The sequence below is a fragment of the Chrysemys picta genome, chromosome 1 (genome assembly GCF_011386835.1).
Source record: "Chrysemys picta bellii isolate R12L10 chromosome 1, ASM1138683v2, whole genome shotgun sequence".
Taxonomy (NCBI): domain Eukaryota; kingdom Metazoa; phylum Chordata; order Testudines; family Emydidae; genus Chrysemys; species Chrysemys picta.
The window spans coordinates 108,779,330-108,804,478 of record NC_088791.1 but is presented as its reverse complement, the minus strand read 5'-3'; the positions used below and the strand labels follow the sequence as shown (position 1 = coordinate 108,804,478).

The 25,149-nt window shown below is 44.6% G+C and overlaps 2 protein-coding genes across 10 annotated transcripts in view; one reads left to right on the top strand and one right to left on the bottom strand.

Annotated features, from left to right (window-relative positions):
• Positions 1 to 25,149, bottom strand: part of DENND5B (DENN domain containing 5B) — a 203,489-nt gene that overhangs the window by 128,128 nt on the left and 50,212 nt on the right. The window lies entirely within an intron of this gene.
• On the top strand, positions 22,648 to 24,751 carry LOC135975396 (uncharacterized). The gene is made up of 2 exons (XM_065566455.1): positions 22,648 to 23,367; positions 24,362 to 24,751. The coding sequence occupies exons 1-2, from the start codon at positions 22,791 to 22,793 to the stop codon at positions 24,616 to 24,618; spliced, it is 834 nt and encodes a 277-aa protein (XP_065422527.1). The 5' UTR covers positions 22,648 to 22,790; the 3' UTR covers positions 24,619 to 24,751.

Below are 25,149 nucleotides of genomic sequence, written 5' to 3'. Positions count from 1 at the left end.
TTCTGCATTTGCTAAACTGGTAACTGAATCTTTGTCTTTCTATTGACATTTCATCACCACCGATGGTAATCTGCCACTCAGGGAAAAAGAAGTCCCTGCTTGCAGCTTCCTGAACAGTCGTGTGTTCTTAAAGATGAGAGAGTCATGCACCTTCCCCGACCAGCCCACACTGATCTCTGATGCATCCCTGCTGATCCACCAACACTTGCATTAGCCACAGAAAAGTAGCCCTTTCTGTTGACTTACTCTGTGACAAGGTGGGCTGGTACCAAAAAAAAGGGGATATGCAAGCCATTTATCACCCCACCACAGTTTGGGTATGACATCACTGCAGATCCATCCACTATTTCTTACACATTGCAAAGAGTCACATTCCTGCCTAACAGAATACAATCGATGGCCCTATAAACTTGCAGGGCAGCTGCCCTCAATGTGGTTTTTGCAACTCTGAAATCATCTCCCACTGATAGGTAGCAATACAGCATTGCAAGCTTCTACCGGGCAATCACCACTCACTTCCACATTGTCAATGTAGCTCTCATTCTGATGTCTACATGCTGGAGGACTGGCCTGAGCTCAGCATACAGATCAAGGAATGTGGCCTTTCACATCCAAAAATCCTGCAACCATCACTCGTTGTCCCAAATCTGCATTGCGACGTGATCCCACCAGTCATTGCTCATTTCTCAGGCCCAGAAGCAGTACTCGACCATGTGCAGCTACTCTGTGAATGCAACCGACAACCTTTTTGTTGGTTTTTGCTATGTCCCTTAGCAATCTGCCGTCAAAAGAAATTGTCATGTTCCCTCATTGTGCCATACTTCCTGTGGCTCTGCAAATACCGGAGGATCATTCATCCAGTCTTTTCAACGTTCATGACAGCAGTGCAGAGCTGTGTTGGCTCCATGCTTCTGTCAGAGATGGCCAACAGCAACAAGTGCCACACGGATTTGTGCCTTTTTATATATAAAAAAAGGCACGAAAGTTACGGGATAGGAATGACAAAAATTTCCATGATCAGAATCTGATCCCTTGCTTCCAGCCCCACTGCAAAACTTGTGTGTACCTCATAATGCATTGCAAAAATATGTCAAATTGTATTGCACCAAAGGGTGGTGGATTGCACACTAGGATACCTATCCATAATGCACTGCGCTTTGTATCAACAAAAGCACTCCTGGTGATTACATGTAGCACATACGACATACTTACTATGGCAGTGTTATGCTGGTGTAAGTTCTGCCGACCAAAGTTTGTAGCGTAGACATGGCCTCATTATGTGACCTTGGGGAAGACACTTAATCTACTCTGTGCCTCAGCTCTCCATCAGAGGGATGCTGAGAGGATAAAAAGCTACTAATGATTGAGACACACTCATATGTGACGGGAGACATGTATTTGCCTAAATAGATACAGACTGTTGACTCAAATATGGTAAAATATTTAGTTTAAAAATACACTCTTTGCTCTGAAGTTGCATAAAATATTACCTTTGAGATAGAGTTATTTGAATTATGAAGTGATGCAGAGATCTTTTGATTTTAGATATTACAATAATTCGTCAAGCACTACTGCATTCAAATTTAGTCTTTATTGTATGCATCCACATGTGCACACCCAAATTGCATGAGCAAGGTTACCTTTAAAAATTATTGAGGTTAACCATTCTACCGCAGTACATATCAAGTGGAAGATTCTGTTGCATTTCTCTTTAGCCCTTCAAAAAGTGCTGTACAGCCTAAAATCCATGACCCCTATGATGAAGCTTTCTCCCCACCGCCCCAGTTAAAATATCATTGATATATAAGAATTCCAAAGCAGTGTGTGTTCCATAACACAATCCTTCCTAACTTGGTGTACTCTTCAGAGAAAGAACAGGAGTACTTGTGGCACCTTAGAGACTAACAATTTGAACATAAGCTTTCATGGGCAATTGAGAGTGAGTGAGTGAGTGTGTGTGTTCCTACTGCATGCATCGAATGAAATGGGCTGTTGCCAACGAAAGCTTATGCTCAAATAAGTTTGTTAGTCTCTAAGGTGCCACAAGTACTCCTGTTCTTTTTGCGAATACAGACTAGCACGGCTGCAACTCTGAAACCTGTCTTCAGAGAAAGAGTCCAAAGTGGCCAAAATTCTTCAGTTTTCCCAAGTTATATGCTGGGATGACACAAACAGCAGTTTATAGTTCTGTTAGGCCAATTAATGTGTCAGGATTATGCAACTGGATGAGATAGTCAGACCATATGATCTTTTAATTGTCTTAAATTAATGTCTGTAGCATGTTTGAACGGATACAGCATTATAGTATTTTAGTTCCAATGCATCATGTTAAAAGCATCTCAAAAGACCATTTATGCTCAAAGCACTGAGCCCTTTTGTCACTAACACCCCTGTAGCCCTTTTGGCCACCAACCGCTCCCTTGTTCACCAACAAGTTCACCTCTTCTCCCACCACCCCATAACGCCAAGCCATGTCTTCCAGCTGAGCACTTGCTTCGTCAGTCTGTTTTTCCTACTATTCTCCTTCTTCTGTTCTCCATAGCGGTTCATTTCCTCACTTTTCCATCTCCCAGATTTTTTCCCTCAGCACTCTTAAAGACAATTTGGGAAAGAAGGGTTGACTTGCACAGCACATTAGCTAATTTTCATATCAGTCTGCAGAGGAGGTAGAAAAATCGTTCAAGGTTTGTTGAATCAGTCAATCATGAGCTTTGTTATTCTTTATCTCATTGACCTAACTGCTCCAAGTGACCCTCAAAACAGGAGGGAGGAAAGGGAATGTGATGCTGGCAGACCAGGTGCCAGCTCATGCTAAGGCCCCAAGCCTCACTGAACACTGACAAAGGCATAGCTGGAAATCAGTCTGGCTTACCAGTGGGTTAGTATAGTTAAAATAGATATTCGTGTTTTAAGACTGCTTAGATTTCATGGAATGCTTGTAGGATGCTGCATGTATTAATCCTACTTCTAGTATCTGAATCTAACAATTTGAACAGTTGCTCTATAATGGTAAAATGTTTGTTCTGAAACTAACTCAAAGATGGGGGTGGGAGGGGAGAATAAGTCACATAATACAAAGTGCTGGATTCCTACAAGAGGTGTTCTCCTGCCTCTCAAAAAAGGACAATTGAACCCAACGGCCCATCGTGGAACAGACTGTCAGTTGCTCCCCTCCACCTACCCATGAAAAGAGGTTATGTGCAGAAGCGCTCAGCCAATTAGCTTGGGCTCTAGGGAGCTGGTGATACAAATCCCTGACTAGAAGGAATTTGGGTCTTTATGCTGTTTAGACTCTAAGGGGCAAAGATACCTAAACATAAGCAAGAGACCCCCAAGCTGTTTGGCTTGGGTTAGCCCCAAAGGACATAAAAGCTTACTTATTACCTTTTGAACTTATGATTGCATTTCATTTATGTGTATGCTTATCTGTTTTAACCTTGTAAATAACTCCCTTATTTCTTTTTCCTTGTTAATAAATCTCTAGTTAGTTTGTTACTGGATTGACTACAAACAGTTTCTTTGGAGCAAGATCTAAAGGGCAAATTGACTTGGGGTAAGTGACTGGTCCTTTGGGGGTGGGAGTAACCAGAATATTTTGTGATCTTTAGCATAAAATGACCATCTATCACAGAGTCAGGCTTGCCTGGGTGGCAAGATAGATCGGAATGCCCAAGGGGACGGTCTGTGACTCCATGTTAAAGCTGTATAGTGCCTGAGAAGTTTACACTTATTTGGTTGGTGAAATCTAAGCACAGAACTCAAACAGTTTGGGGGAGGTGTCCCGCTTCTTAAACCATCTGCCCTGAGGCTGGTATTCTTGCTCATGACTCACTCCACAATGTGTGACATGAGAGTGAGGAAGACTTCGGTTTATGGAGACCTTCACCTTACAGGGTGATCAAATTTGAGGCAAAATGAGCCACCCCTACAATAACTCACAAACCAAATGTGCTACATCTGATTTTTAGATCTATTCACAGGTTTACCAGCAATAAGGTGGCCCCAGTGTGGAGTGGAGAACACAAAAGCGACGGATGTTTATTTGCAGATACATCGGACCTATTTAAAAATAGACAGGAAAAAATAAAATTACGAAGAACTAATATTTTAAATTCACCAGTTTCATGTGAGCTAAGGTTATTCATGAAATAGCAAACAAACAAAAAATCTTCAACCCACTTAGTTTTATGGTTGCTTAAGATAAAAGCTCAAAACGTAACCGCTTTCCCAATAAAGCCTTCCATCTGTGCACATCTTACAAGAATAGCTCACTACTGCAGCATTTTCTCTTCTCCAATAGTAATCCTGCAGTTTTCCTGGGGTCAGAGAGGGAATGCACAATTTGTCAGCTAGGCAAATAATAGACAAATGACTATTTGCAGGCAAAGGGTTTTTGAGACTCTTCTTCCTCCTCCTATCGCTCTCATTTCATTGAAAGAAATTAGGCAGAGTTGAAACTCAGCCAGTGACAAGAAATATGGCTACCTCCCAATCAATCAATCGGTTACAGCAGAACCTGACTGCCTGGAAGAAGCAGAGAAGAGGAGCTTTATTGAAGAATTTCTCTAATCTAATCAATTTAATGGATGAGTTGTTCTTTGGGCATATCTAAAAACTGCAAGCCCAGAAAACAGCCATGCACCACAAGAGAGTTACTTTCCCTGCCTTAGACTTTGTACATCTTGCAAGTCAGCAAGCAGATCCTCGATATACACTTTATGTATCTGCAATCTTAGCCCTTTTACTCTAAACTCAATAGTGCTATCATAAAGGAAGTTTTCCCACTTTCTAGTAATTGAGAAAAACCTTTAGAAGAAGAGGAAGTCTAGCCTTATACTCCTAGGTTTGTTTTCTTCCAATAATAAGCCAGGCTCTGCACTACAGATGTGTAGGCACACAAACCAGTAAGATTTGGTGCTACAGGGACTCCCTCTCCCAGACATGTGCACATCCACACACAAATATTCATTTAGCAAAAACAGTTAGAACAACTCCATCATCTACCCCCCACAGAACACCACAAAAGACATAAAAAAACTGGTTATAACCCAAAACGAACAGTTTACATTGGTGGAACAAATTAGAAGAAATTATGAAGATTCAAGATAAGATTTCATTTGGTGTTGCTGCCTAGAGTCTAGGTGTCCATATAGAAACTTGAGTAGAAACCACATACTAAGCCTACTCTGCAGAGACTACTAACGCTTGCCACTCTGTAGCCAAAGGCCACATAAAATAAGGCACCCATATCTAATTTGTAGAGTTTGGAAGACAACATGGAACAAATTCCAGGTGACAATACAGCAAGTTCCCCTAGCAGAGGTGGAATTACACGAAGCACAAGCGGTCATAGCTTCAGCTATAAATTAAAATTAGTGGTAGCTTAAGTACAAGTGATCATTACTTGATCACACTTATGTGCAAATAAAAATAAAGTTCAAACTGGTAATGTGTGTATTTGCTTTAGAAGGGCCAGTTCCACAAAGCTGCCAACAATTATGTGCCAAATCCACTGGAGGAGAGAGAGTTTAAACAGGAAAAAAAAAAAAAAAAAAAAAAAAAAAAGGGGGGGGGGGAGAAATGGTAATTGGAAAGGATTTAAAATTAATTTTAAAAAGACCATCCTGGCTTAGACAGAAAGCAAATGTAGCTATAAAAATAAAAATATATAGCAGATGAAAGCACGGGGAAGTTTACAGTAATAAATGTAAGACAGAAGCTAGGAACTATAGAAAATTGATAAGGACACGTCAAGAACTCTGTGGCCATTGAAGTTAGGGACAAGAAGAAATTTGTTTTATTTTCTATTTTTGGGGGGACAATTAGAATACTAACAATAGTATGTGTCCATTATTTGATGAAAGGGGTTGAATTTATTTATTCATTTAAAACGATAAATATTTCTCTTATGTATTCAGGAAAAGCCAAAATCAGCTGAACATGAGCTCCCAGTGCAACCTTGTACCAAAAGGGCTAACATGATCCGTGGATGTATGAACAGGGGAATCCTGAGTAGGAATAGGAGATCCTATTACTTTCCTCTTCCAACAAAGGTTGCACTAGTGCCAAAATACTTTGTACAGTTCTAAGGAAGATGTTAATAAACTGAAGTGAGTTCAAACAGGAGCCACAAGAATTATTAAAGGACTGGAAAATGGGCCTTATAGTGAAACTCCGGGAACTCAATCTATTTAGCTTAACAAATAAAAGTTAAGGGGTGATGATCAGTCTAAGAGTAAAAATATTTGATAATGGACTCTTCATTTTATCAGACAGACAAAAGGTATAACAACAAGATCTAATGGCTGGAAAGTGAAACTAGACCAGTTCAGATTGGAAATAGGTTGCAAATTTTTAACATTGAAGGCAATTAGCCATTGGAACAATTTTACAAGGATGGATTCTCCATTTCTGGTAGTTTAAAAAAAAATCAAGACTGGACTTTTTAGAAAAAGATCTGCTCTAGTTCAAACAAGAATTATTTCAGGTAAGTCCTATGACCTGTGTTATGTAGGCAATCAGCCTAGATGATCACAGTGGTCCCTTCTGGCCTTGGAATCTATGAAAAATAAGCAACACTGCTGAAGCTGGCTGCCCTCACTCTGGCACCCCGCCCCCCGAGTCAGCAGGCCTGGGTCATTTCTGAGGAGGAGTCAATGCTTCTTCAGCCATCATCATTAGAGTCTTTGAATAAATTAAGGAGCTGTGTCAAATGCATCTCAGAACAGTACATGAGGGATCAAGCATACAGACTTATCCACTGCACTCTGATGCAAAATCCTGAAGATCTTGGTTTAGCTCGAAAAAGTTGGTGTTTCACCAACAGAAGTTGATCCAATAAATGATATTACCTCACCCACCTTGTCTACAAAGATAGCCAATATTTTTCACTCCAGCCTTTGGGTGTCTGCCAAAGAGGAAGGAAGGTCACACTTTGAAGTTATCCAAGGTAGTGAACAAGGTCCTGACAATGCAACTGTATGGATCACACAGGCTCTTGGATGTTCATTTGTTTATAATCTAACAAGGTATGACTGGCAGAGTTCTCTGTTTGCCAACTTGAGAATAGTGCTGCCCTAAATTTACATCTTGAAAGAAAGGAGAAGAAATGGGACATTTTCCACTATATCCTCAAACCTCTGCCTGGTGCTATGGAGCAAAGAAATCTGGCATTTGAAGTTAATTTGGTGCCTCCAAAGCTAGCAGCACAGACAGGGCAGAATGACTCAGGAACCACTGAAGATACCTTCTGCCACCCAACCTTCTTGCTGGACAATTTTACTCATACAGAAGAGGCCAGCCCTTCCACTGAGGCAGAATGAAAGGAGGAGAAGAAAATTCTTGTTAAAAAGGAGGACAAATAAAAAACTGAAGCTACAAGTTCAGTTATGGACAGAGCAAAATCAGAGTGAGCCCCTAGATGTCTGTATAGAAAGCATAGAAATAGAGAAATTTACCTGAACTCCAAGTTTCAGTTAAATTCTATGTTTGCAGACTACTTTGTGTGGTTGCCACTGAGAAACTCTCCAACTTTACATCCAAGACAAATTATTTATAAATGATATAAAAATCAAGTACTGTGGAAGATTTTAAGCATCTCAAAAATCAACCACCACCACCTTTCAGGAACGACAATTTTGCTGAAACAAAATAGAAGAGGGTTGGGGACTGGAAAGAAGCCAATGCCAGTTACTAATCTAGTAGTCAACAGCCACAATTAAACATTTGACTCCATGGTGAATTTGTTGCTATGGAATTATTTACTACACTGGCATTTGAAATTCACTTCTGCCAAAAAGTTATTATTCACAGTACAAATCTCAAATTTAGTACAGGACTAGCAGTCTGCTTAGGGTTCTGTCATCTCTTTGTTAAGAAGTAGGCATTGAAATAGATTTGTATTAATCCACATAATGTTTATGTATCAAGATCTATGCTACTGAATGCAGAAACAGAGCAGTGTCCCCTCCCTCCCTCCCAAAAGCATATTTAGTGATAATTCAACATCATTTTGAAGTTATGTAGACCTGGCCATCTTTATTGCTTGGTTTATAGAGAGGTTTTTGCCCCGTGGCTATTTATTGCCATTTTTGATGTTCCTGGATCAACATATTTATTCTTTGTATGTTAACATAAATAGAAGCAAGGACTACTGGCAGGTTAAAATGAAATCTGCAGCCACTTTTGATTATTTCCGGCACTAGTGTAATAAAGGAGTAGGAAACAAATCCTTAATTCAGTTTGTATCCCCCCCCCCCCCCCAACACACACACACCCCACCTTATAAAAATATTACAATGTTTTCCCCTTTCTTATGGTTTAGAACAGTGCTTCTCAAAGCTGGTCCACCGCTTGTTCAGGGAAAGCCCCTGGCGGGCCGAGCCGGTTTGTTTACCTGCCACGTCTGCAGGTTTGGCCGATCGCGGCTCGCCGCTCCAGGGCAATGGGGGGCTGCAGGAAGGGCGGTCAGCACATCCCTTGGCCCACGCCGCTTCCTGCAGCCCCCCATTGCCCTGGAGCGGCAAACCGCAGCCAGTGGGAGCCGCGATCGGCCAAACCTGCCGACACGGCAGGTAAACAAACCGTCCCGGCCCGCCAGGGGCTTTCCCTGAACAAGCGGCAGCCCGACTTTGAGAAGCACTGCTTTAGAATTCTTACCACGTGCTTATTCATATCGACTCATAACTCAAAATCACACAGAAACAAAGTATGTGTTATACAAATAATGATTTGATTTGCTTTGCTCCTCCTCCATGATGACCCAGGATCTGTTTGTCCCCCTTCTGCCCAACCACATAGTCCGATGACAGAACAGATTAGACAAGAAGTGGCTATAGACCTATGTTTATAAATTCCATGACTGACTTAGCTGTAGCAGCATCATTTTGTGACCTTTCAGCAGGCAGTCTTTATCCCAACAGTGCCCATCTCCTCTTCAGGACCCCTGTGAGGTAGGGAAGCATTATCATCCCCATTTTACTGATGGGGAATGGAGATACAGAGATGCTAAGTGACCTGCCCAAGGTTACCCAGGAAGTCTGTGGCACAGCAGGGACCTGAACCTGGGTCTCCCACCAGTACCTCAACCACTGGGCCTCTTTCCTCCCATATCCACAAAGCAACTAGGGGAGAAAAATACTTTATTTTAATTTTTTTCTTGCTATTGTTATTTATCAATGCCTAGTTACATTCTGTTCCTTGTGAAATCTGTAAGAGTGTCTTCAGAATCCTCTGTTACCACAGGTCATTTTAGTGAGGGCAACGTCTAACAGTAACCAGGAGAAGAGTCAAAAAGCCAATTTTCAAGCAGATAGTGTGCACTGAGGTAGGTACTGATTTTTAAAAATTAAATATTAACATTAGCAAATACAAGCAACAAACTATAGGTGGATATAACATGGGCTAATTTTTTTGTTATGTGAAGTAATGACAAACCAATTTTAACTAGCATAAAAAGACAACTGTCTCTCAATCAAGTTTAGTAATTCAATCATACATAAAAAAGCAGTTCTCAATTTAAGTCAAGTCTACTATCGTTTACAGAGACAGCTAGAGAAAGGTCTTTTCAAAAAGCACAACAAAATCTTTGTTGCCATAGCTCTTACTAGTTAGAGAGGCTCAGTTTGGTTTGTAAAACTTAAATCCTATCATTAAAAATATTTTCTAGAAGTAGCAGCAGCTAATCTTCAGAAATACAGACTCCCACTTAAATGGACTAGATTTTAAAAGAGAAACTAAGCAATTAAACTGGAAACTGGAAAGCTACAATAATGATAGCAACTGTTACCAGAGCACATTTTTTATGCCCTTCTGGCTTGCATTTAGTAGGTTTCTCCTCTAATGTAACCATAGAAACTGTAATGAAGAGTCTAATTTAAGAGTCTTCACTTCTGCTGGTAGGTTAAATTATGAGATTGCATTTGGGCTAGAATATTAACAGTCAAACACCGTTACAGCACTAGAAAGATCAGACTTCACTGAAGGAGGTCTGGTCATACCATAGAAGGCAGACATCTGTGAAGGAAACGTACTATCCCATTATATCAACTGCCACAAGAGTGAGTTGGAGAGTGACACATCCCATTCAAGCCATTTCCCCCAACAAAACAAAAACAAATCCACAACAGGTTTCTACAAGCAGGCACAATAAATACAATACAATACAACCACAATTTGTAGAAGAGATAGAAAACAACTGTGAGCAGCACAGAGTTCTGATTTTAAGAGAGAGATTGTTAACTACCATAGTTACCCTTTAACTGCTTTGCAAAATATTGCAGACAGGAGGGAGGGGGACTGAGAGCAAGAACACAAATAGGGCAAGTTTTTGGTAACATGACTGTTGCATTCAATTATTATAACCTATTTATACTCAATCGTAAATGCTATATGGTAAAAAGATTTATAATGACTACATTTCAGAACTGAGAAAGGTATACCATGCAATTATGTAAAAAAAAAAAATGGTGTGTGGATTCATTATTAAGTCAAAAATTAGAGTATGATGTATGAAGCAAGTTACAGAAGAAAACAAGAGAAACATACTAAATGGAGAGTACACTAAAGAACTGGAACCAACTATGATCTACAAGTATTTTATAAAGAATAAGTGAAAGAGCCTAGAACTTAAGTCATTTTTAATGAAAACTAAATAAAGTATATGGATGAAAAAGGTGTTAATCCCATAAATAGGACTTTCTTCTTAAAGTGTTCCCTATTTATAAAGTAAAAATAAGCAAAAGCAACAGGAATTTATAGCAGCTATTTTTAAAACACAAAGCAGTGAGAATGGTCAAAAAGCATATTTAAGACTTAACACAGGATATAGATTATCCAGTAACAGATTTTTAAATACTAAAACATTTGTACTGTAGTGCAAGAGAGGTGGCCACACATTCACGCCCCTCCCCAGCCAGTCTCTGCCAGCAAGGGCTATTGCTTGTCCATTAGAAACACTCACCTCATTCTTGGAGGTTATAGATCAATAGAATGGCAGTTACTTTAAAGCAAATACTTCTAGTTTTACAGTATATGCAGATGGCTAGGAGAATACAGATAAGTGCTCTATAGTCATCTTTAAATATACACATTTGTACACATCAAAACAATGTAAAGGTGAAGTGCTGAAATAAGATCTGAAATGGTTTCTAAAATGTACTGGACCTTGAAATTATGAGATAAGGAATCTAAGAGCAAGTGTGGATCTGAAGCTTTAGCAAAAGTGGCTACAATCTTCTGTGTCATCCACATCACTGCTCTCAAGGTACATCTGGAAAAAAAACAGTTGTGGAGTACCCATCTCTCCAAACCTGTTCAAAAATTACTTGACAAGGTATTCTAAACCTTACATAAGTGCACTCATCAGTTTTCATCTTGCTTACCATTAGTTTAATAATTTTTATATCTTTGTCCAGGTTATTTGCAGTTGGGGGGCAGGAGGGGGAAGGGCGAGAGACTTTTGCCCAGACAAGCTGTTTGATCATTGTTTCCATCATGTAGGGTCACTTTAAGACTGACTCTTGAGCTTTATTACTGCAACTCATTTTCTCTTACCTCTAGCGTCTAGAAACATCTCAAATCAAGGGACCATATTTTCAGAAATGCTCAGCAACCAGCAGATCCCATCAAAGATGGCTGCATGCTAAGCTCTTCTGAAAAATCCAGCCCCGCTACAGTGCTGAGTGTTGTGAAAGTCTGGCCTAAGGTCAATAAACTTCAATATTGCTTACCTCCAATTGGTATAAAGTTTATCTCAAAGGAGGCTCTAGAGAGCTTTGCTAGGATAACTCTCTCTCTAGACAGAGGAAAACTGAATGTTTGCATTCAACACTAAGAGGTATAGGTGGTCAGGTTCCTATTATTTTTTTGTAAGTGCTTTGTTGAATACTTGTAACTTTCCTATTCTCAATTAAAAAATCACACAGTACTAGATTTACTGCCTTATCAAGGTTAACATTTTCACCTATCCTGCAACTAATTGGTTCTAATCCAGTTTTGCTCAGAGCAGGTGTGTGTGTACGCGTGTGTGTGTACGCGTGTGTGTGTACGCGTGTGTGTGTACGCGATGCCTAGCACAATGAGACCCTGATCCCTGATTGAGGCCCCTGGGTAGCATCATAATACCAATAGTAAATAAGCTTATAAAAACAAGTTACTAGTGAAGCAATACTTCAGTGTTTTGGAATTTAAGAGTTCTCACTCACAGATGTCAATGGGATAAAATAGGGTTACCATATTTAATAAAATAAATAAATAAATAAAAATAAAAAGAACACTCCACAGGCCCTGGCCCCACCCCAACTCCCCCTCCTCCCTCCCAGCCACGCGATAAGGGCTGCCCAAGCGCTACCAGCTTCACAGTTTGCTGGGCAGCCTCCAGACCCTGCGCCCCCAGCTGGCGCTTCCCCAGCGCAGCTGGAGCCCGGGAGGGGAAGTGCCCGGCCGGTATTTTTCCCCAGACATGTTCGGCTTTTTGGCAATTCCCCCCAGAGTGGGGTTTGATTACCCAGAAGCCAGACATGTCCAGGAAAAACCGGACGTATGGTAACCCTAGATAAGATCCTATTCACAATTTATTTTTCCACAGGCAAAATGGCAGCCACCAAGCAATGAACACATTTCAAACTTAGTTACTGTTAAATACAGTTTTGATTTGCTTTTCCATTCCAAGATTTTCAAAAATTCTGAATTTCAAAAAAGCCACAGTTTTCATTTTTTGGTTCCATTTCTTACTGTCATTCCACGCCTTATTTAACTCATAAAAAGCATTTTATTTTCCAATTAGCCTTCTATTTGACTAATCAATTAAATTACTCCATTACTGGTTCCATGAATGAACCTCTTCTTTTCCCATCTGCTGCATAGTCACATTTTCACACTTATTTTGATAGACTAGTCTCCTTACTGGTGAGAAGCTCCACAGTTGCTATATTTACAGATGGTAAATGACACAAGCATTCAGGTTTGCATATTAAATTTGCATGCTAAACATCTGTGAGTCAATTGTAATATTAAAACCTCCAAGAATTATACAGTACTGCATGCTAAGCTAGCAAGGCTTTATATTCAATTTCTGATTAGACAGACAGACTTGCTTTGGGAGAGAGAGAGATGGGCGGGGGGGTGAGGAAAGAGAAAAAAGGCAGCAGTGCTCACCTAAAACTGTGTAAAGAAACAACCATTGATTTTTTTTGGACAACATTTAAATTTTGTCTAAGTTCCAATATAATGGAAGTGTTAATTAAAAAGAATTTTTTTTTAAATGGCGGTTTTGTTTTGATTTAAACAAATATTCACTTCTAGTATTTGAAAGTCCAAACGTCAAAGCCAGTGCACAAGGAAAAAAGTAACAATGGAAATACTCTAGAGAAGTTTTAAAAAAAAAAGTAAAAGAAAAAGTAAAATAGTTTTAAGTTACCTGATATTTTTAAGAGCATTCCCATAGCTACCTTATGTAAGCCATTTTAAAAATAGCGTGATTAACTTAGACAGGTCTTCTCCCTATTGAATGATGACCTTTAAATCACAAATACATTGGTTTGCTATTGTGAGGTTGCTCAAGAAAGCCATCCACCACACATGGAGGAGGCCTACCAATTTTAGGGTTACCATATTGCCACAATCAAAAAAAAAAAAAAAAAAAGAGGACAGTGGGGGGGGCGGGGAGCCCCGCCCCCACCCTCCCACTTCTCACCCCCTAACTGCCCCCCTCAGAACCCCAACCTCCCCTGCTTCTTGTCCCCTGACTGCCCCCTGCTGAGAACCCCTCACCCTAACTGCCCCCCCAGAACCCTACCTGTCCCCTGACTGCCCCGACCTTTATCCACTCACATGGGTGGCAGGGTTGTAGAAATTTTGGTGGTGCCCAGAAACCCCCCCCACGCACCTAAGGGTCTGGGAGGGGGGTTGAGTGGGGGGAGGAAGTCTGGGGTGCAGGCCCTGGGCTGGGGATTAGGGTGCAGGTTCTGGGATAGAGTTTGGGTGCTGGGTGCAGGTTCCGGGCTGGGGCAGAGGATGGGTGTGCAGGGGGGGGTGAGGGGTGCAGGCTCTGGGATGGAGTTTGGGGGTGGAAGGCGGTGCAAAGGGAGGGGGTGCAGGCTTTGGGAGAGAGTTTGAGGGCAGGAGGGGGTGTTTGGGGAGGGGGTTTGGGGATAGGCGGGGATGCAGGGATGAGGGCTGTGGGTCTGAGGATGGGGGTTCATGATGCAGGAGGCCGCTCAGGGTGCGGGGGGGGGGCTGAGGGGTTTAGGGTATTGGAGAGGCTTAGGGCTAGGGTGGAAGGGCAGGGTAAGGGCAGCCTGCCTTGCCATTAGTGGATGGGGGACGCTAGGACCCAGGGGCAGCAGACAGCAGTTGCTGCTGGCTCTGGCAGTACAAGCAGGCAGGGGGGATCCCTGGGGGGGGGGGGAATGCACGGAGGGGGGTGGCAGGTGGGGGCCGGGGACCCCATCCAACACTCCCCCGCTCCCTGACTGCCCCCCCACCCCCGACTCCCCTTACCATTCTGGCTCCACGTGTTTGCAAAACACACTGCCCGGTGGGTCAGTTTGTGTGTTATACAGGACTGCAGACAGAGGGAGGGGGAGGGCTCTGGCTGCTGGAGGCCAATGGGAGCGGGTCAATTGGCCCAGCCGCCCAATCAGGGGCCGCACTCTGCATGGGAGGGAGGGAGGGAGAAAAAAAAAAAAAAAAACCCTGGACATTTTAACCTTGTTACCAATTCCTCCAGGACGGCTATTTAGAGACGCAAACGCCGGACATATCCGGGGAAATACGGACGGATGGTAACCCTAACCAACTTTGTGCAGGATTCCTTTAATGTAAGGTAACGGAGGGAGTATGGTCTAGGAGATTAACCCAAGGAAACAGGCAAGACCCTTAATCTGAGCCACAGCTCATCTGTCAAATAGGGATCGATCACTGTGGATGTCGTGAAGCCTAATCTTCTTATAAAGTCTTTGACAGCCTCCAATAAAGGAATTATGTATTACTTCATGCACCAACATATCATTGACAATATTCTGGTAATGAAGAAGGTCATGCTTGAATAAGCCATGTAGTATACCCCTACCCCGATATAACACTACCCAATATAACACGAATTCTGATATAATGCGGTAAAGCAGTGCTCGGGGGGGGGGGGGGGGGAGGACAGGGCGGCGCACTCTAGCGAATCAAAGCAAGTTCGATATAACGCGGTTTCACCTATAACGTAGTAAGATTTTTTGTCAAGTATCAGGGGGTAGCCGTGTTAGTCTGTATCTACAAAAACAACAAGGAGTCTGGTGGCACCTTAAAGACTAACAGATTTATTTGGGCATAAGCTTTCGTGAGTAAAAACCTCCGAAGAAGTGAGGTTTTTACTCACGAAAGCTTATGCCCAAATAAATCTGATAGTCTAAGATTTTTTGGCTCCCAAGGACAGCGTTATATCAAGGTAGAGGTGTATGTAAATAATTAAGTGACTCAAACAGTGGAATTCCTTTAACTGGCACTATTAATGCTTTACCAAGCTCTTATTGCCCACCACTCCCACTCTCCCGAGAAAAAATAAAGGAGGAGGAGAAAAGAGGAAGGTTATGACAGTTTGTGGATATTTCATCATGATCTACTGCTATCTGTATTAAGCACACTGCACACAGCTACCTCGTTAAAACATCTGAACTCCAAGCTATGCTAGTTTTAAATTAAATTTAATGAACCTTTTTCTGTAACAAGATTTTAGGCTCAACCTTAATATTTCATAATGTACTGTACTAGCCAGTGAACTGAAGAAAAACCCCAACAGGTATTTTTAAATCCAGAACAAAAGAGGAGGTTACTCACCCTGTGCAGTAACTTACGTTCTTCGAGATGAGTGTCCCTGTGGGTGCTCCACTCTAGGTGTTGGTGCGTCCCTGCACCTTCACTTGGAGACTTTTCGTAGCAGTACTCGTACTGGCCACACATGCGCAGAGGCTGCCCCCCGCAGTGAGTCTAGGATAATAGTGCGCATGCGTGGCCAATCTCCTCAGTTCCTTCTCTACAACGGAGGCTACCCCAACTCCGAAGTAGAGGGGAGAAGGGTGGGTAGTGGAGCACCCACAGGGACACTCATCTCGAAGAACGTCAGTTACTGCACAGGGTGAGTAACCTCCTCCTCTTCTTCGAGAGATGTCCCTGTGGGTGCTCCACTCTAGGTGACTTAAAAGCCGTGTATCTTAAGGAGGTAGGGACTTCGGATCTGATAGGAACGCTGTTGATAGTACAGCCCTGCCCAAATGTATATCAGATAGAGGGCCTTGAGTAAGGGCATAGTGTTTAACAAATGTGTGCTCAGAGGACCAGGTAAGCTGCTTTACAGATATCAGCCAGGGGAACTTTGCGTAAGAATGCTACAGAGGCAGCCATAGATCTAGTAGAGTGTGTTCTGATGCCGTCTGGAGGTGTAACTTTCTTCATCTGATAGCACAACCGGATGCACTGAGAAATCCAGTTCGAAAGTCTCTGGGTAGAAATAGGTGTACCTCTGGAACGCTCCGCGATGGAAACAAAAAGTCTGTAAGAATTTCTAAAAGGTTTGGTTCTATCCAAATAGAAGGACAAGGCCCTGCGTACATCTAGTGTATGCATTGAGGCTTCGAACGAGTTCGCATGTGGCTTCGGGAAAAAGGTTGGTAAGTAAATCGGCTCATTAATGTGGAACGAGGAGTATACTTTAGGAAGAAAATTGGGGTGTAACCTGAGGGTAACCTTGTCTTTGAAAAATATCGTATATGGTGGGTCTGCCATAAGAGCTGCTATTTCTCCTGCCCGCCTGGTGGAGGTAATTGCCACTAAAAATGCTGTTTTCATCGAAAGGTGTAAAAGGGAACACGTGGCTAGGGGTTCAAATGGTTGTTGGGTTAGGCAAGAGAGAACTAAATGAAGGTCCCACGGGGTGGTGGGTGGTTTTATGTCTGGGTATAGGGTTTAGAGTCCCTTGAGGAAGCGCTTGGTGAAAGGATGAGCAAATACGGAAGTACCATCAATTTTGTCATGAAAAGTTGTAATAGCAGCTAAATGGACCCTGATGGAACTGGAAGAAAGGCCGGATTGCTTAAGGTCCAATAGGTAGTCAAGTATGAGCGGAAGAGGTGCTGATGTGGGACTAAGTTGTTTAGTTGAACACCAGTGTGTGAATCGTTTCCACTTACATAGATAGGTGGTGCGAGTAGATTGTGTTCTGCTATGCAGGAGCACTCTTTGAACTTGTTCAGAACAATCTAGTTCATTTTGGGAGAACCATGTAGGAACCATGCTTTGAGGTGGAGCATGGATAAGTTGGGGTGGAGAAAACGGCCGTGTTGTTGTGATAGGAGGTTCGGAATGAGAGGCAAGGGGATTGGTGGTCGAATGGACATTTTGGTGAGAAACGGAAACCAGGGCTGTCTGGGCCATGATGGGGCAATTAGGATCACTTTGGCTCCATCTGTTCGTATTTTTATCAGGACCCTGTTCAGAACCGGTATTGGGGGAAACGCATACAGTAAGTTTTGGTGCCATGGGATCATGAATGCGTCTCCCAGGGAATGTTTGCCTCACCCTGCTCTGGAGCAAAAATTGGGACATTTCTTGTTTTTTGTAGTTGCAAAGAGGTCTATTGCTGGGTAGCCCCAAATGCGGAATATGTCGCGAATGATGTGCTCGTTTAATTCCCATTCGTGATCCCACGGGAAACGTCTGCTTAGTTCGTCCGCTGTGGTATTCATCACTCCAGGAAGGTAGGCCGCTGATACCCGGATGTTGTTCGCAATGCACCAGTTCCAGAGTTTCATAGCCTCTGTGCACAGAGACTGGGATCGAGCTCCCCCCTGCCTGTTCACGTAGAACATGCATGCAATATTGTCTGTCATTATGCGTACGTGTTGGTTCTTGATTAGTGGTAGGAATTGACGGCACGCATTGCGAATGGCTCAAAGTTCTAGGACATTTATATGGAGAGAGGTCTCGGCTGAAGACCAAAGCCCCTGGGCTGTGTGGTGAGACATGTGTGCACCCCATCCTGTCAGAGATGCATCGGTCGTCAGTATGAGGGATGGAGCCTGCTGAAGAAAGGGGACTCCAGAGCAGAGGTTGGAGTGAATTGTCCACCACTGTAGAGAATCTTTGACTCGGGCAGGTATGGAGAGAGTCTTGTTTAGAGGGTGCACATCCGGTCTGTACACCGTGGCCAACCACGCTTGGAAGCACCTCATATATAGACGTGCCTTTTGAACGACGGAGGTGCACGAGGCCACGTGACCTAGTATTTGTAGGCAGTCCCGGACAGTCACCTGGGGACTGTTGCGAATCCTTGTGGCTAGTTGACTTATAGAATTGAAGCGGGCTGGTGGGAGAGATGCCAACCCCGTCCGGGAGTCGAGGTATGCCCCTATGAACTCCAGATGTTGGGTGGGGTATAATGTGGATTTGTTTTTGTTTACTTGCAGGCCTAAAGATAGGAAACAATCGATGGTAAGCCGTATGGATCGGAGAGCTTCGTCGAACGTTGAAGCTTTGAGGAGGCAATCGTCTAGGTAAGGAAATATTACGACCCCTTGTTTTCTGAGGTAGGCTGTAACTACGGCTAGGATCTTGGAAAAAACACGGGGGGCCGTGGACAGTCCGAAAGGGAGAACCCTGTATTGGAAATGTGTGGAGCCGAGAGTAAAGCGTAGGAATCGTCTGTGGGATGGGTGTATAGTCACATGAAAATAGGCATCCTATAGGTCAAGGGCTGAAAACCAGTCGCCCTGCTCCAGTGCTGGGATTATAGTGGTGAGAGTGACCATCTTGAACTTTTGCTTTTTGACAAATTTGTTGAGCCGCCTGAGGTCGAGGATTGGTCGCCATCCCCCATTTTTCTTCTCTGTTAAGAAATAATGGGAGTAAAAACCCTTCCCTCTGTGTCGTTCTGGCACAGTTTCTACTGCTCCCAGTTGAAGGAGATGCTGCACTTCTTGGAAGAGTAGTTGCTCGTGAGATGGGTCCCTGAAGAGGGACGGGGAGGGTGGGTGGGTGGGAGGGTTGGGAGAGGAAGGGGATGGCGTATCCAATTGTAACTACCTCTATGACCCATTTGTCGGATGTAATTTTCTGCCATTGATGAGAGAATGGTCGTAGGCAGTGTCCAAAGATAGGTGTGCCGGCTGAAGTGGGAATGCTGTTTTCTAAACCCTCGACCAATGCTTCAAATCTGCCTATTAGTTGGAGGGGGTTGCAGTGCCCCTGTAGAATTAGGACGACGACGCTGGAATCTTGGTCTTTGGCGTCGTTGTTGCTGTTGTTGTTCCTGTGGTCTATAGGAGTGTTGTGAAAATGTGGGGTAGCGTGGTTGGTGATAAGGTTGATATCTATATTGTCGTCTTCTGGTTGCAGGTGGCTGGAGGCCTAGGGACCGGAGGGTTGCTCTTGCGTCCTTCATCGAATGCAGCATGTCGTTTGTGGTGGAGACAAAAAGTTTTTCCCCATCGAAGGGAAGATCTTCAATGGTGCTCTGGACCTCTCGAGGGAAGAAGGAGGAAGAGAGCCATGAACCCCGTCGCATGACCACTGCTGTGGCGGTCGACCTTGCTGCAGTGTTAGCTACATTGAGGGCTGCTTGGAGAGCGGTGCGTGATATGATTTGTCCCTCGGAAACCAGAGCTGTGAATTGTTGTTTCTTCTGTTCTGGGATGTGATCAATAAAATCCATGAATTTATTATAGTTTTTGTGGTCATATTTTGCAAGGACTGCGGTATAATTAGCTATGCGAAATTGTAGCGTCGAGGATGCATATACTTTACGGCCGAAGAGGTCCAGGCGTTTACTGTCTTTGTTGGCTGGGGTGGAGCGGGCGTACTGTTTGGCCCTCTGGTTTGCTGCGTCCACTACCAATGAGTTTGGCGCTGGATGGGTAAAAAGGAATTCAGAGCCCTTTGAAGGAATGAAGTACTTCCTGTCCGCTTGTTTACAGGTAGGTTGGCTAGTGGCTGGATTCTGCCAGATGGATTTAGCGGGTTCTAAAAGGGCTATGTTGATTGGTAATGCCACTCTAGAGGAAGAAGAGGGCTGCAAAATGTCTGTTAGTTCATGCCGTTGTTCAGTGACTTCCTCTAAGTTAATTTTCAAGTCACCTGCAGCTCTTTTAAAGAGGTCTTGGAATTTGGCATAGTCATCCGACGGGGTTGGAGGAAGGGGAAGTAAGGCTTCCTCAGGTATTACGTCGGACTCTGCTGGAATAGGAGCAGGACTCAGTTGCTCCTGGGAGTGTGACGGTGCTGCCTGGTATCTTATGTCACTGGCAGGTCCGTCACGAGGCAGTGCTAAACCGGTGTTGCGCCTGGTCGAAGTGCCGTAGCGCATGTGTTCTTGGGGGTACGATGCCCATGGTGCCCAACATTGCCAAGGTGGTGGGTAGGGCATAGGTGTTGCCATCCAAGGGTTCACTCCCCATGGGGCAGGATACTGAGGACAGGCTGAGGTAGTTTTTTTGTAACCCCTGTTGATCTGGGTCTGGGAGTCTTGAGAAGGAGAAAAAACTGCCTGTGGATCAGTTTCCTCCTCACTGGAGGAAGGTTGTTCTGATCCTGAGTCCAGCATTGGAGAAAAACAGGCATTTATCAGGGGAGACTGCAGAATAGGTGAGACCAATAGATCTGCTGTCTGAGTGAATTGAAAAGGTGAGGCTCCTGCATGAGGTGAAAGCTGCGGAGGAGGAAGTTGCCCTGAGGGAACATTCCTCTGAGCAGGGGTTTTTCCTTTGATCTCCCTGTCAGCCTGTGCCGCGGTTGCCGGTGCCGTGGTAGGTGCCGGGGGGACAACATCAGCCCGCACAGGGTCAGGCAAGGCTGGAAATGTCGGCACCGTGCTCGTCTCGGTGCCGAACGGTGCCATAAACGAGGCAGGCAACTGAAAGCCTGAAGCCTCGGCACCGGAGCTTCGCACCGCCGCCGCAGCCTGAGGCGGTTTTCGTGCGGTGCCGGAGGAGCCCGGCTCTTCAAAAGTGCTGAGGCGAGGAAACACAGGCAGGGAAACTGTTGACCTGCCCGAGGCACTTTTGTGCCACAACAACTTCTTTGCTGGAGAGGGCTGCCCCTTTTTTGTAGCTTTCTTCAGTTTTTTTGAAGCAGGGGGGCTGTGGCGGGCAGTAGAGCTGGAGTCGGCTCCTGGGTCTGAAACTGACCCGATAGACTTCTGCAGGAGGAGCAGTTTCAGTTTAAGCTCCCTGTCCTTTCGTGCCCTGGAACTGAGTTTGGTACAGTGGGCACATTTTTGGGGAATGTGTGTTTCCCCCAGGCATTTTATACAATGAGAGTGGCCATCAGAGAGCGGAATAGCATCCTTACAGGTAGAGCAGCGCTTAAAGCCTATGGAGCCAGGCATGGTAGAAGCGGCTGCGAGAAAATTTTTTTTTTTTTTTTTTTTTTTTAAACAGCTAAAAGAACTAATGAGCTACACTAACAAGAACTGACAACAAACCAACTACTAGAACAGGTAATAGTAACAAAGTGAGGGATTTCCTAACGAGTCTGCTGAGCTCCGTCTCAGGCCGGGGACGGTAGAGAAGGAACGGAGGAGATTGGCCATGCATGCGCACTATTATCCTAGACTCACTGCGGGGGGCAGCCTCTGCGCATGTGTGGCCAGTACGAGTACTGCTACGAAAAGTCTCCGAGTGAAGGCCCAGGGACGCACCAACACCTAGAGTGGAGCACCCACAGGGACATCTCTCAAAGAAGAACAAATGGATTTGCCCAACTTGAAAAAAGTTTTTATATAGATCCACTTATTGGAATTCTCTAAAAAGGCAGCCAAAGATCATAGGAAGGACTAATCCTTGAAACAGTCGGTCTATAAAACAAAAAAACCATCTACTACAAGATTAGAGTCACTATTATAAAACTGGAACATTTTGCTTTTGGAAACAGAATTAAGAGGGAGAAGGTCAGGGAGGAGCAAATACAGTTAAGCAAATTTAAAAGTTAAGCCCCTCAGTACTTTGTTCTAAATTAATTATAAACTAGCCTAATCAATTTACCATTTCTTTAACATCAGCTAGAGTCAGAAGATCACTTCTGCTGAATCCCTTTCATTTCTCATTACCTTGATTTGCACATAAAACTACTAGGGTGTAATATATAAATGAAATTATATGCAATTGAGTACTTACACAGACTTCCAGTTGGCCTACTTAACCTAAGGTAGCCTTCCATATGCAAGGCACAGGATATATTCAAACCAGTAAGAGAATACAATACATTTCCGCGCCCCCCCCCCCCCCCCCGGGGCTATTTTAACATACTACTCAGGTTTAAGAGATAAAAGACTAAGTTGCACGCATCATCTCCAGTACTCTACATATCAAAAAGAATTTGACAATAAGCAAGCTTAGTACTGAAGGCCACAACTCTTAGGCCTGGTCTACACTAGGCGTTTATGTCGAAGTTAGCGCCGTTAAATCGAATTAACCCTGCACCCGTCCACACTGCGATGCTATTTAGTTCGACATAGAGGTCTCTTTAATTCGACTTCTGTACTCCTCCCCGACGAGGGGAGTAGCGCTAAATTCGACATGGCCATGTCGAATTAGGCTAGGTGTGGATGGAAATCGACGCTAATAGCTCCGGGAGCTATCCCACAGTGCACCACTCTGTTGACGCTCTGGACAGCAGTGCGAGCTCGGATGCTCTGACCAGCCACACAGGAAAAGCCCCGGGAAAATTTGAATTTGAATTCCTTTTCCTGTCTGGCCAGTTTGAATCTCATTTCCTGTCTGGACATCGTGGCGAGCACAGCAGCACTGGCAACGATGCAGAGCTCTCCAGCAGTGATGGCCGTGCAGTCTGGGAATAGAAAGAGAGCCCCAGCATGGACTGATCGTGAAGTCTTGGATCTCATCGCTGTGTGGGGCTATGAGTCCGTGCTTTCCGAGCTGCGATCCAAAAGAAGGAATGCAAAGATCTACGAGAAGATCTCTAAAGACATGGCAGAGAGAGGATACAGCCGGGATGCAACGCAGTGCCGCGTGAAAATCAAGGAGCTGAGACAAGGCTACCAGAAGACCAAAGAGGCAAACGGACGCTCCGGATCCCATCCCCAGACATCCCGTTTCTACGAGGCACTGCATTCCATCCTCGGTGCTGCCGCCACCACTACCCCACCAGTGACCGTGGACTCTGAGGATGGGATACTGTCCACGGCCGGTTCCTCAGACATGTTAGGGGACGGGGAAGATGAGGAAGGAGATGAGGAGGGCGAGGCAGTTGGCAGCTCTCACAACGCTGATTTCCCCGACAGCCAGGATCTCTTCATCACCCTTACAGAGATCCCCTACGAAGCGTCCCCAGCCATTACCCCGGACACAGAATCTGGTGAAGGATCAGCCAGTAAGTGTTGTAAACATCTAAACATTTATTTTTAACAAAACAGGAATATTAACAATTAAAAGAATGGGTTGTTCATGATTAGTGTGCCCTAGGCGCTTAACGGTTTAGTAAGGGGCAGTGCAAGTTTTGAAAAGAAATCTAGCAATGTCCGGTTTTCAGTAATTGTCCTGCACAAGCCGCTCTACTGTGTATTCCCTGCTACTGCAGCTACAGTAAAATGCGGTCTATATGTGCGGGGATAGAGCAGTAATCCTCCTGGGACATCTCGATGAAGCTCTCCTGGAGGTAACTTGAAAGCCGTTGCATGAGGTTCTTGGGGAGAGCGGCCTTATTGGGTCCTCCGAAGTACGACACGTTGCCGCGCCACGAGATTATCAGGTACTCGGGGATCATTGCTCTGCACAGCAGGGCGGCATACGGCCCTGGTCTTTGGAGGCTTTCCCGGAGCATTCTCTCTTTGTCGCTCTCGGAGATCCTCATCAGGGTGATGTCGGCCATGGTGACCTGCTTTTAATTAGGTAGGGGAATGTTAGTGTTGGGACTGCTTTCCCGTTCCTTTACAGAACTGTCACCGCTGGTTTGCAGCCACGCGGTGGAGGCGGGAGAGGGGCAGCCGAAAGGGATCATTCCCGGGGACAGCCGCGAGGGGGTGGGACAGGGGCAGAGTTCCCGCTTGCCGGATTGCTGGCAGCAGGGACTGACATTGATTTAAATGTGAAATGAGGCCAGTGGTAATATAAAAGTTTTAAACTGCCACAAGTGTACGGCTTACCATGTCTGCCTGCAACAGAAATTCCGTTGTGCTGCCTCGCTTCTCAAATGTGCTGTTCAAGACCCCAGGCACAGAATGCGAAGGCCGAGAATTCGACCTTGTGCTGAGTGCGCATGTGAAAGGTGCTGTGCATGGTCTTGTTCACAGAGAAAGACTATGTTCTTTGTTCACAACTACATTTATCTTTCAGAGGAATTCACTCCCTTTTTCCCATTTCCACAGCCCCGTCTGCGACTGTCTCACAACCTAGCCTGGAATCACACTCCCAGAGGCTAGCGCGGATTAGGCGTAGGAAGAAGAGGACACGGGAGGACATGTTCTCTGAGCTTATGGCCTCTTCCCAAGCCCAGGCAGCACAGCAGACCCAGTGGCGGGAGAACTTGACCCGAATGCACCAAGCCAACATGGATCGGGAGGAGAGGTGGCGGCAGGAAGACCAGCAGGCGACTCAAACGCTGCTTGGACTACTGAGGGAGTAAACGGACACGCTCCGGCGCCTTGTGGATGTTCTGCAGGAACGGAGGCAGGAGGACAGAGCCCCGCTGCAGTCCATCTCTAACCGCCCTCCCCCGCCACCAAGTCCCATACCCACCTCACCCAAAGTGCAAAGAAGGAGAGGCGGCAGAGTCCCTGCTAACTCTCACTCCACCCCTGCAGAGAGCTCTAGTAGCAGAAGGCTCTCATTTCCCAAAATTTGAAAAGTTCTTTCCTTCCCGCCTGACACAAGCCCACGTCCAAGTTTCACCTCCCAATGCCATGTGTAGTTGATAATAAAAAATTCGTTTCTGTTAACTACTGTTTCAATCATGTTCTTTTGGAGGAGGAGGGGAAAGGGGGTTGGAAATTGGACAGGACAGTCTCCTTTGGCAGGGTACATAGTCGGGGGCAGGCACAGCAGCAGGGCACATACACAGTGCAGTGATGCAGTGACTAGTTGCCCCGGTTAGTCTGGGAGGTTGTTTTGATGTAATGTTGGGGGGGGTGGGTTGCTCTGTGACTTTGTGGCGGGG

Excerpts from the sequence above, each read along its gene's own strand:
- LOC135975396 (XM_065566455.1), top strand. The coding sequence starts at position 22,791 with ATGCAGAGCTCTCCAGCAGTGATGGCCGTGCAGTCTGGGAATAGAAAG. Across the intron at positions 23,368-24,361 it reads ATCTGGTGAAGGATCAGCCA|CCCCGTCTGCGACTGTCTCA; the intron begins GTAAGTGTTGTA and ends CCATTTCCACAG.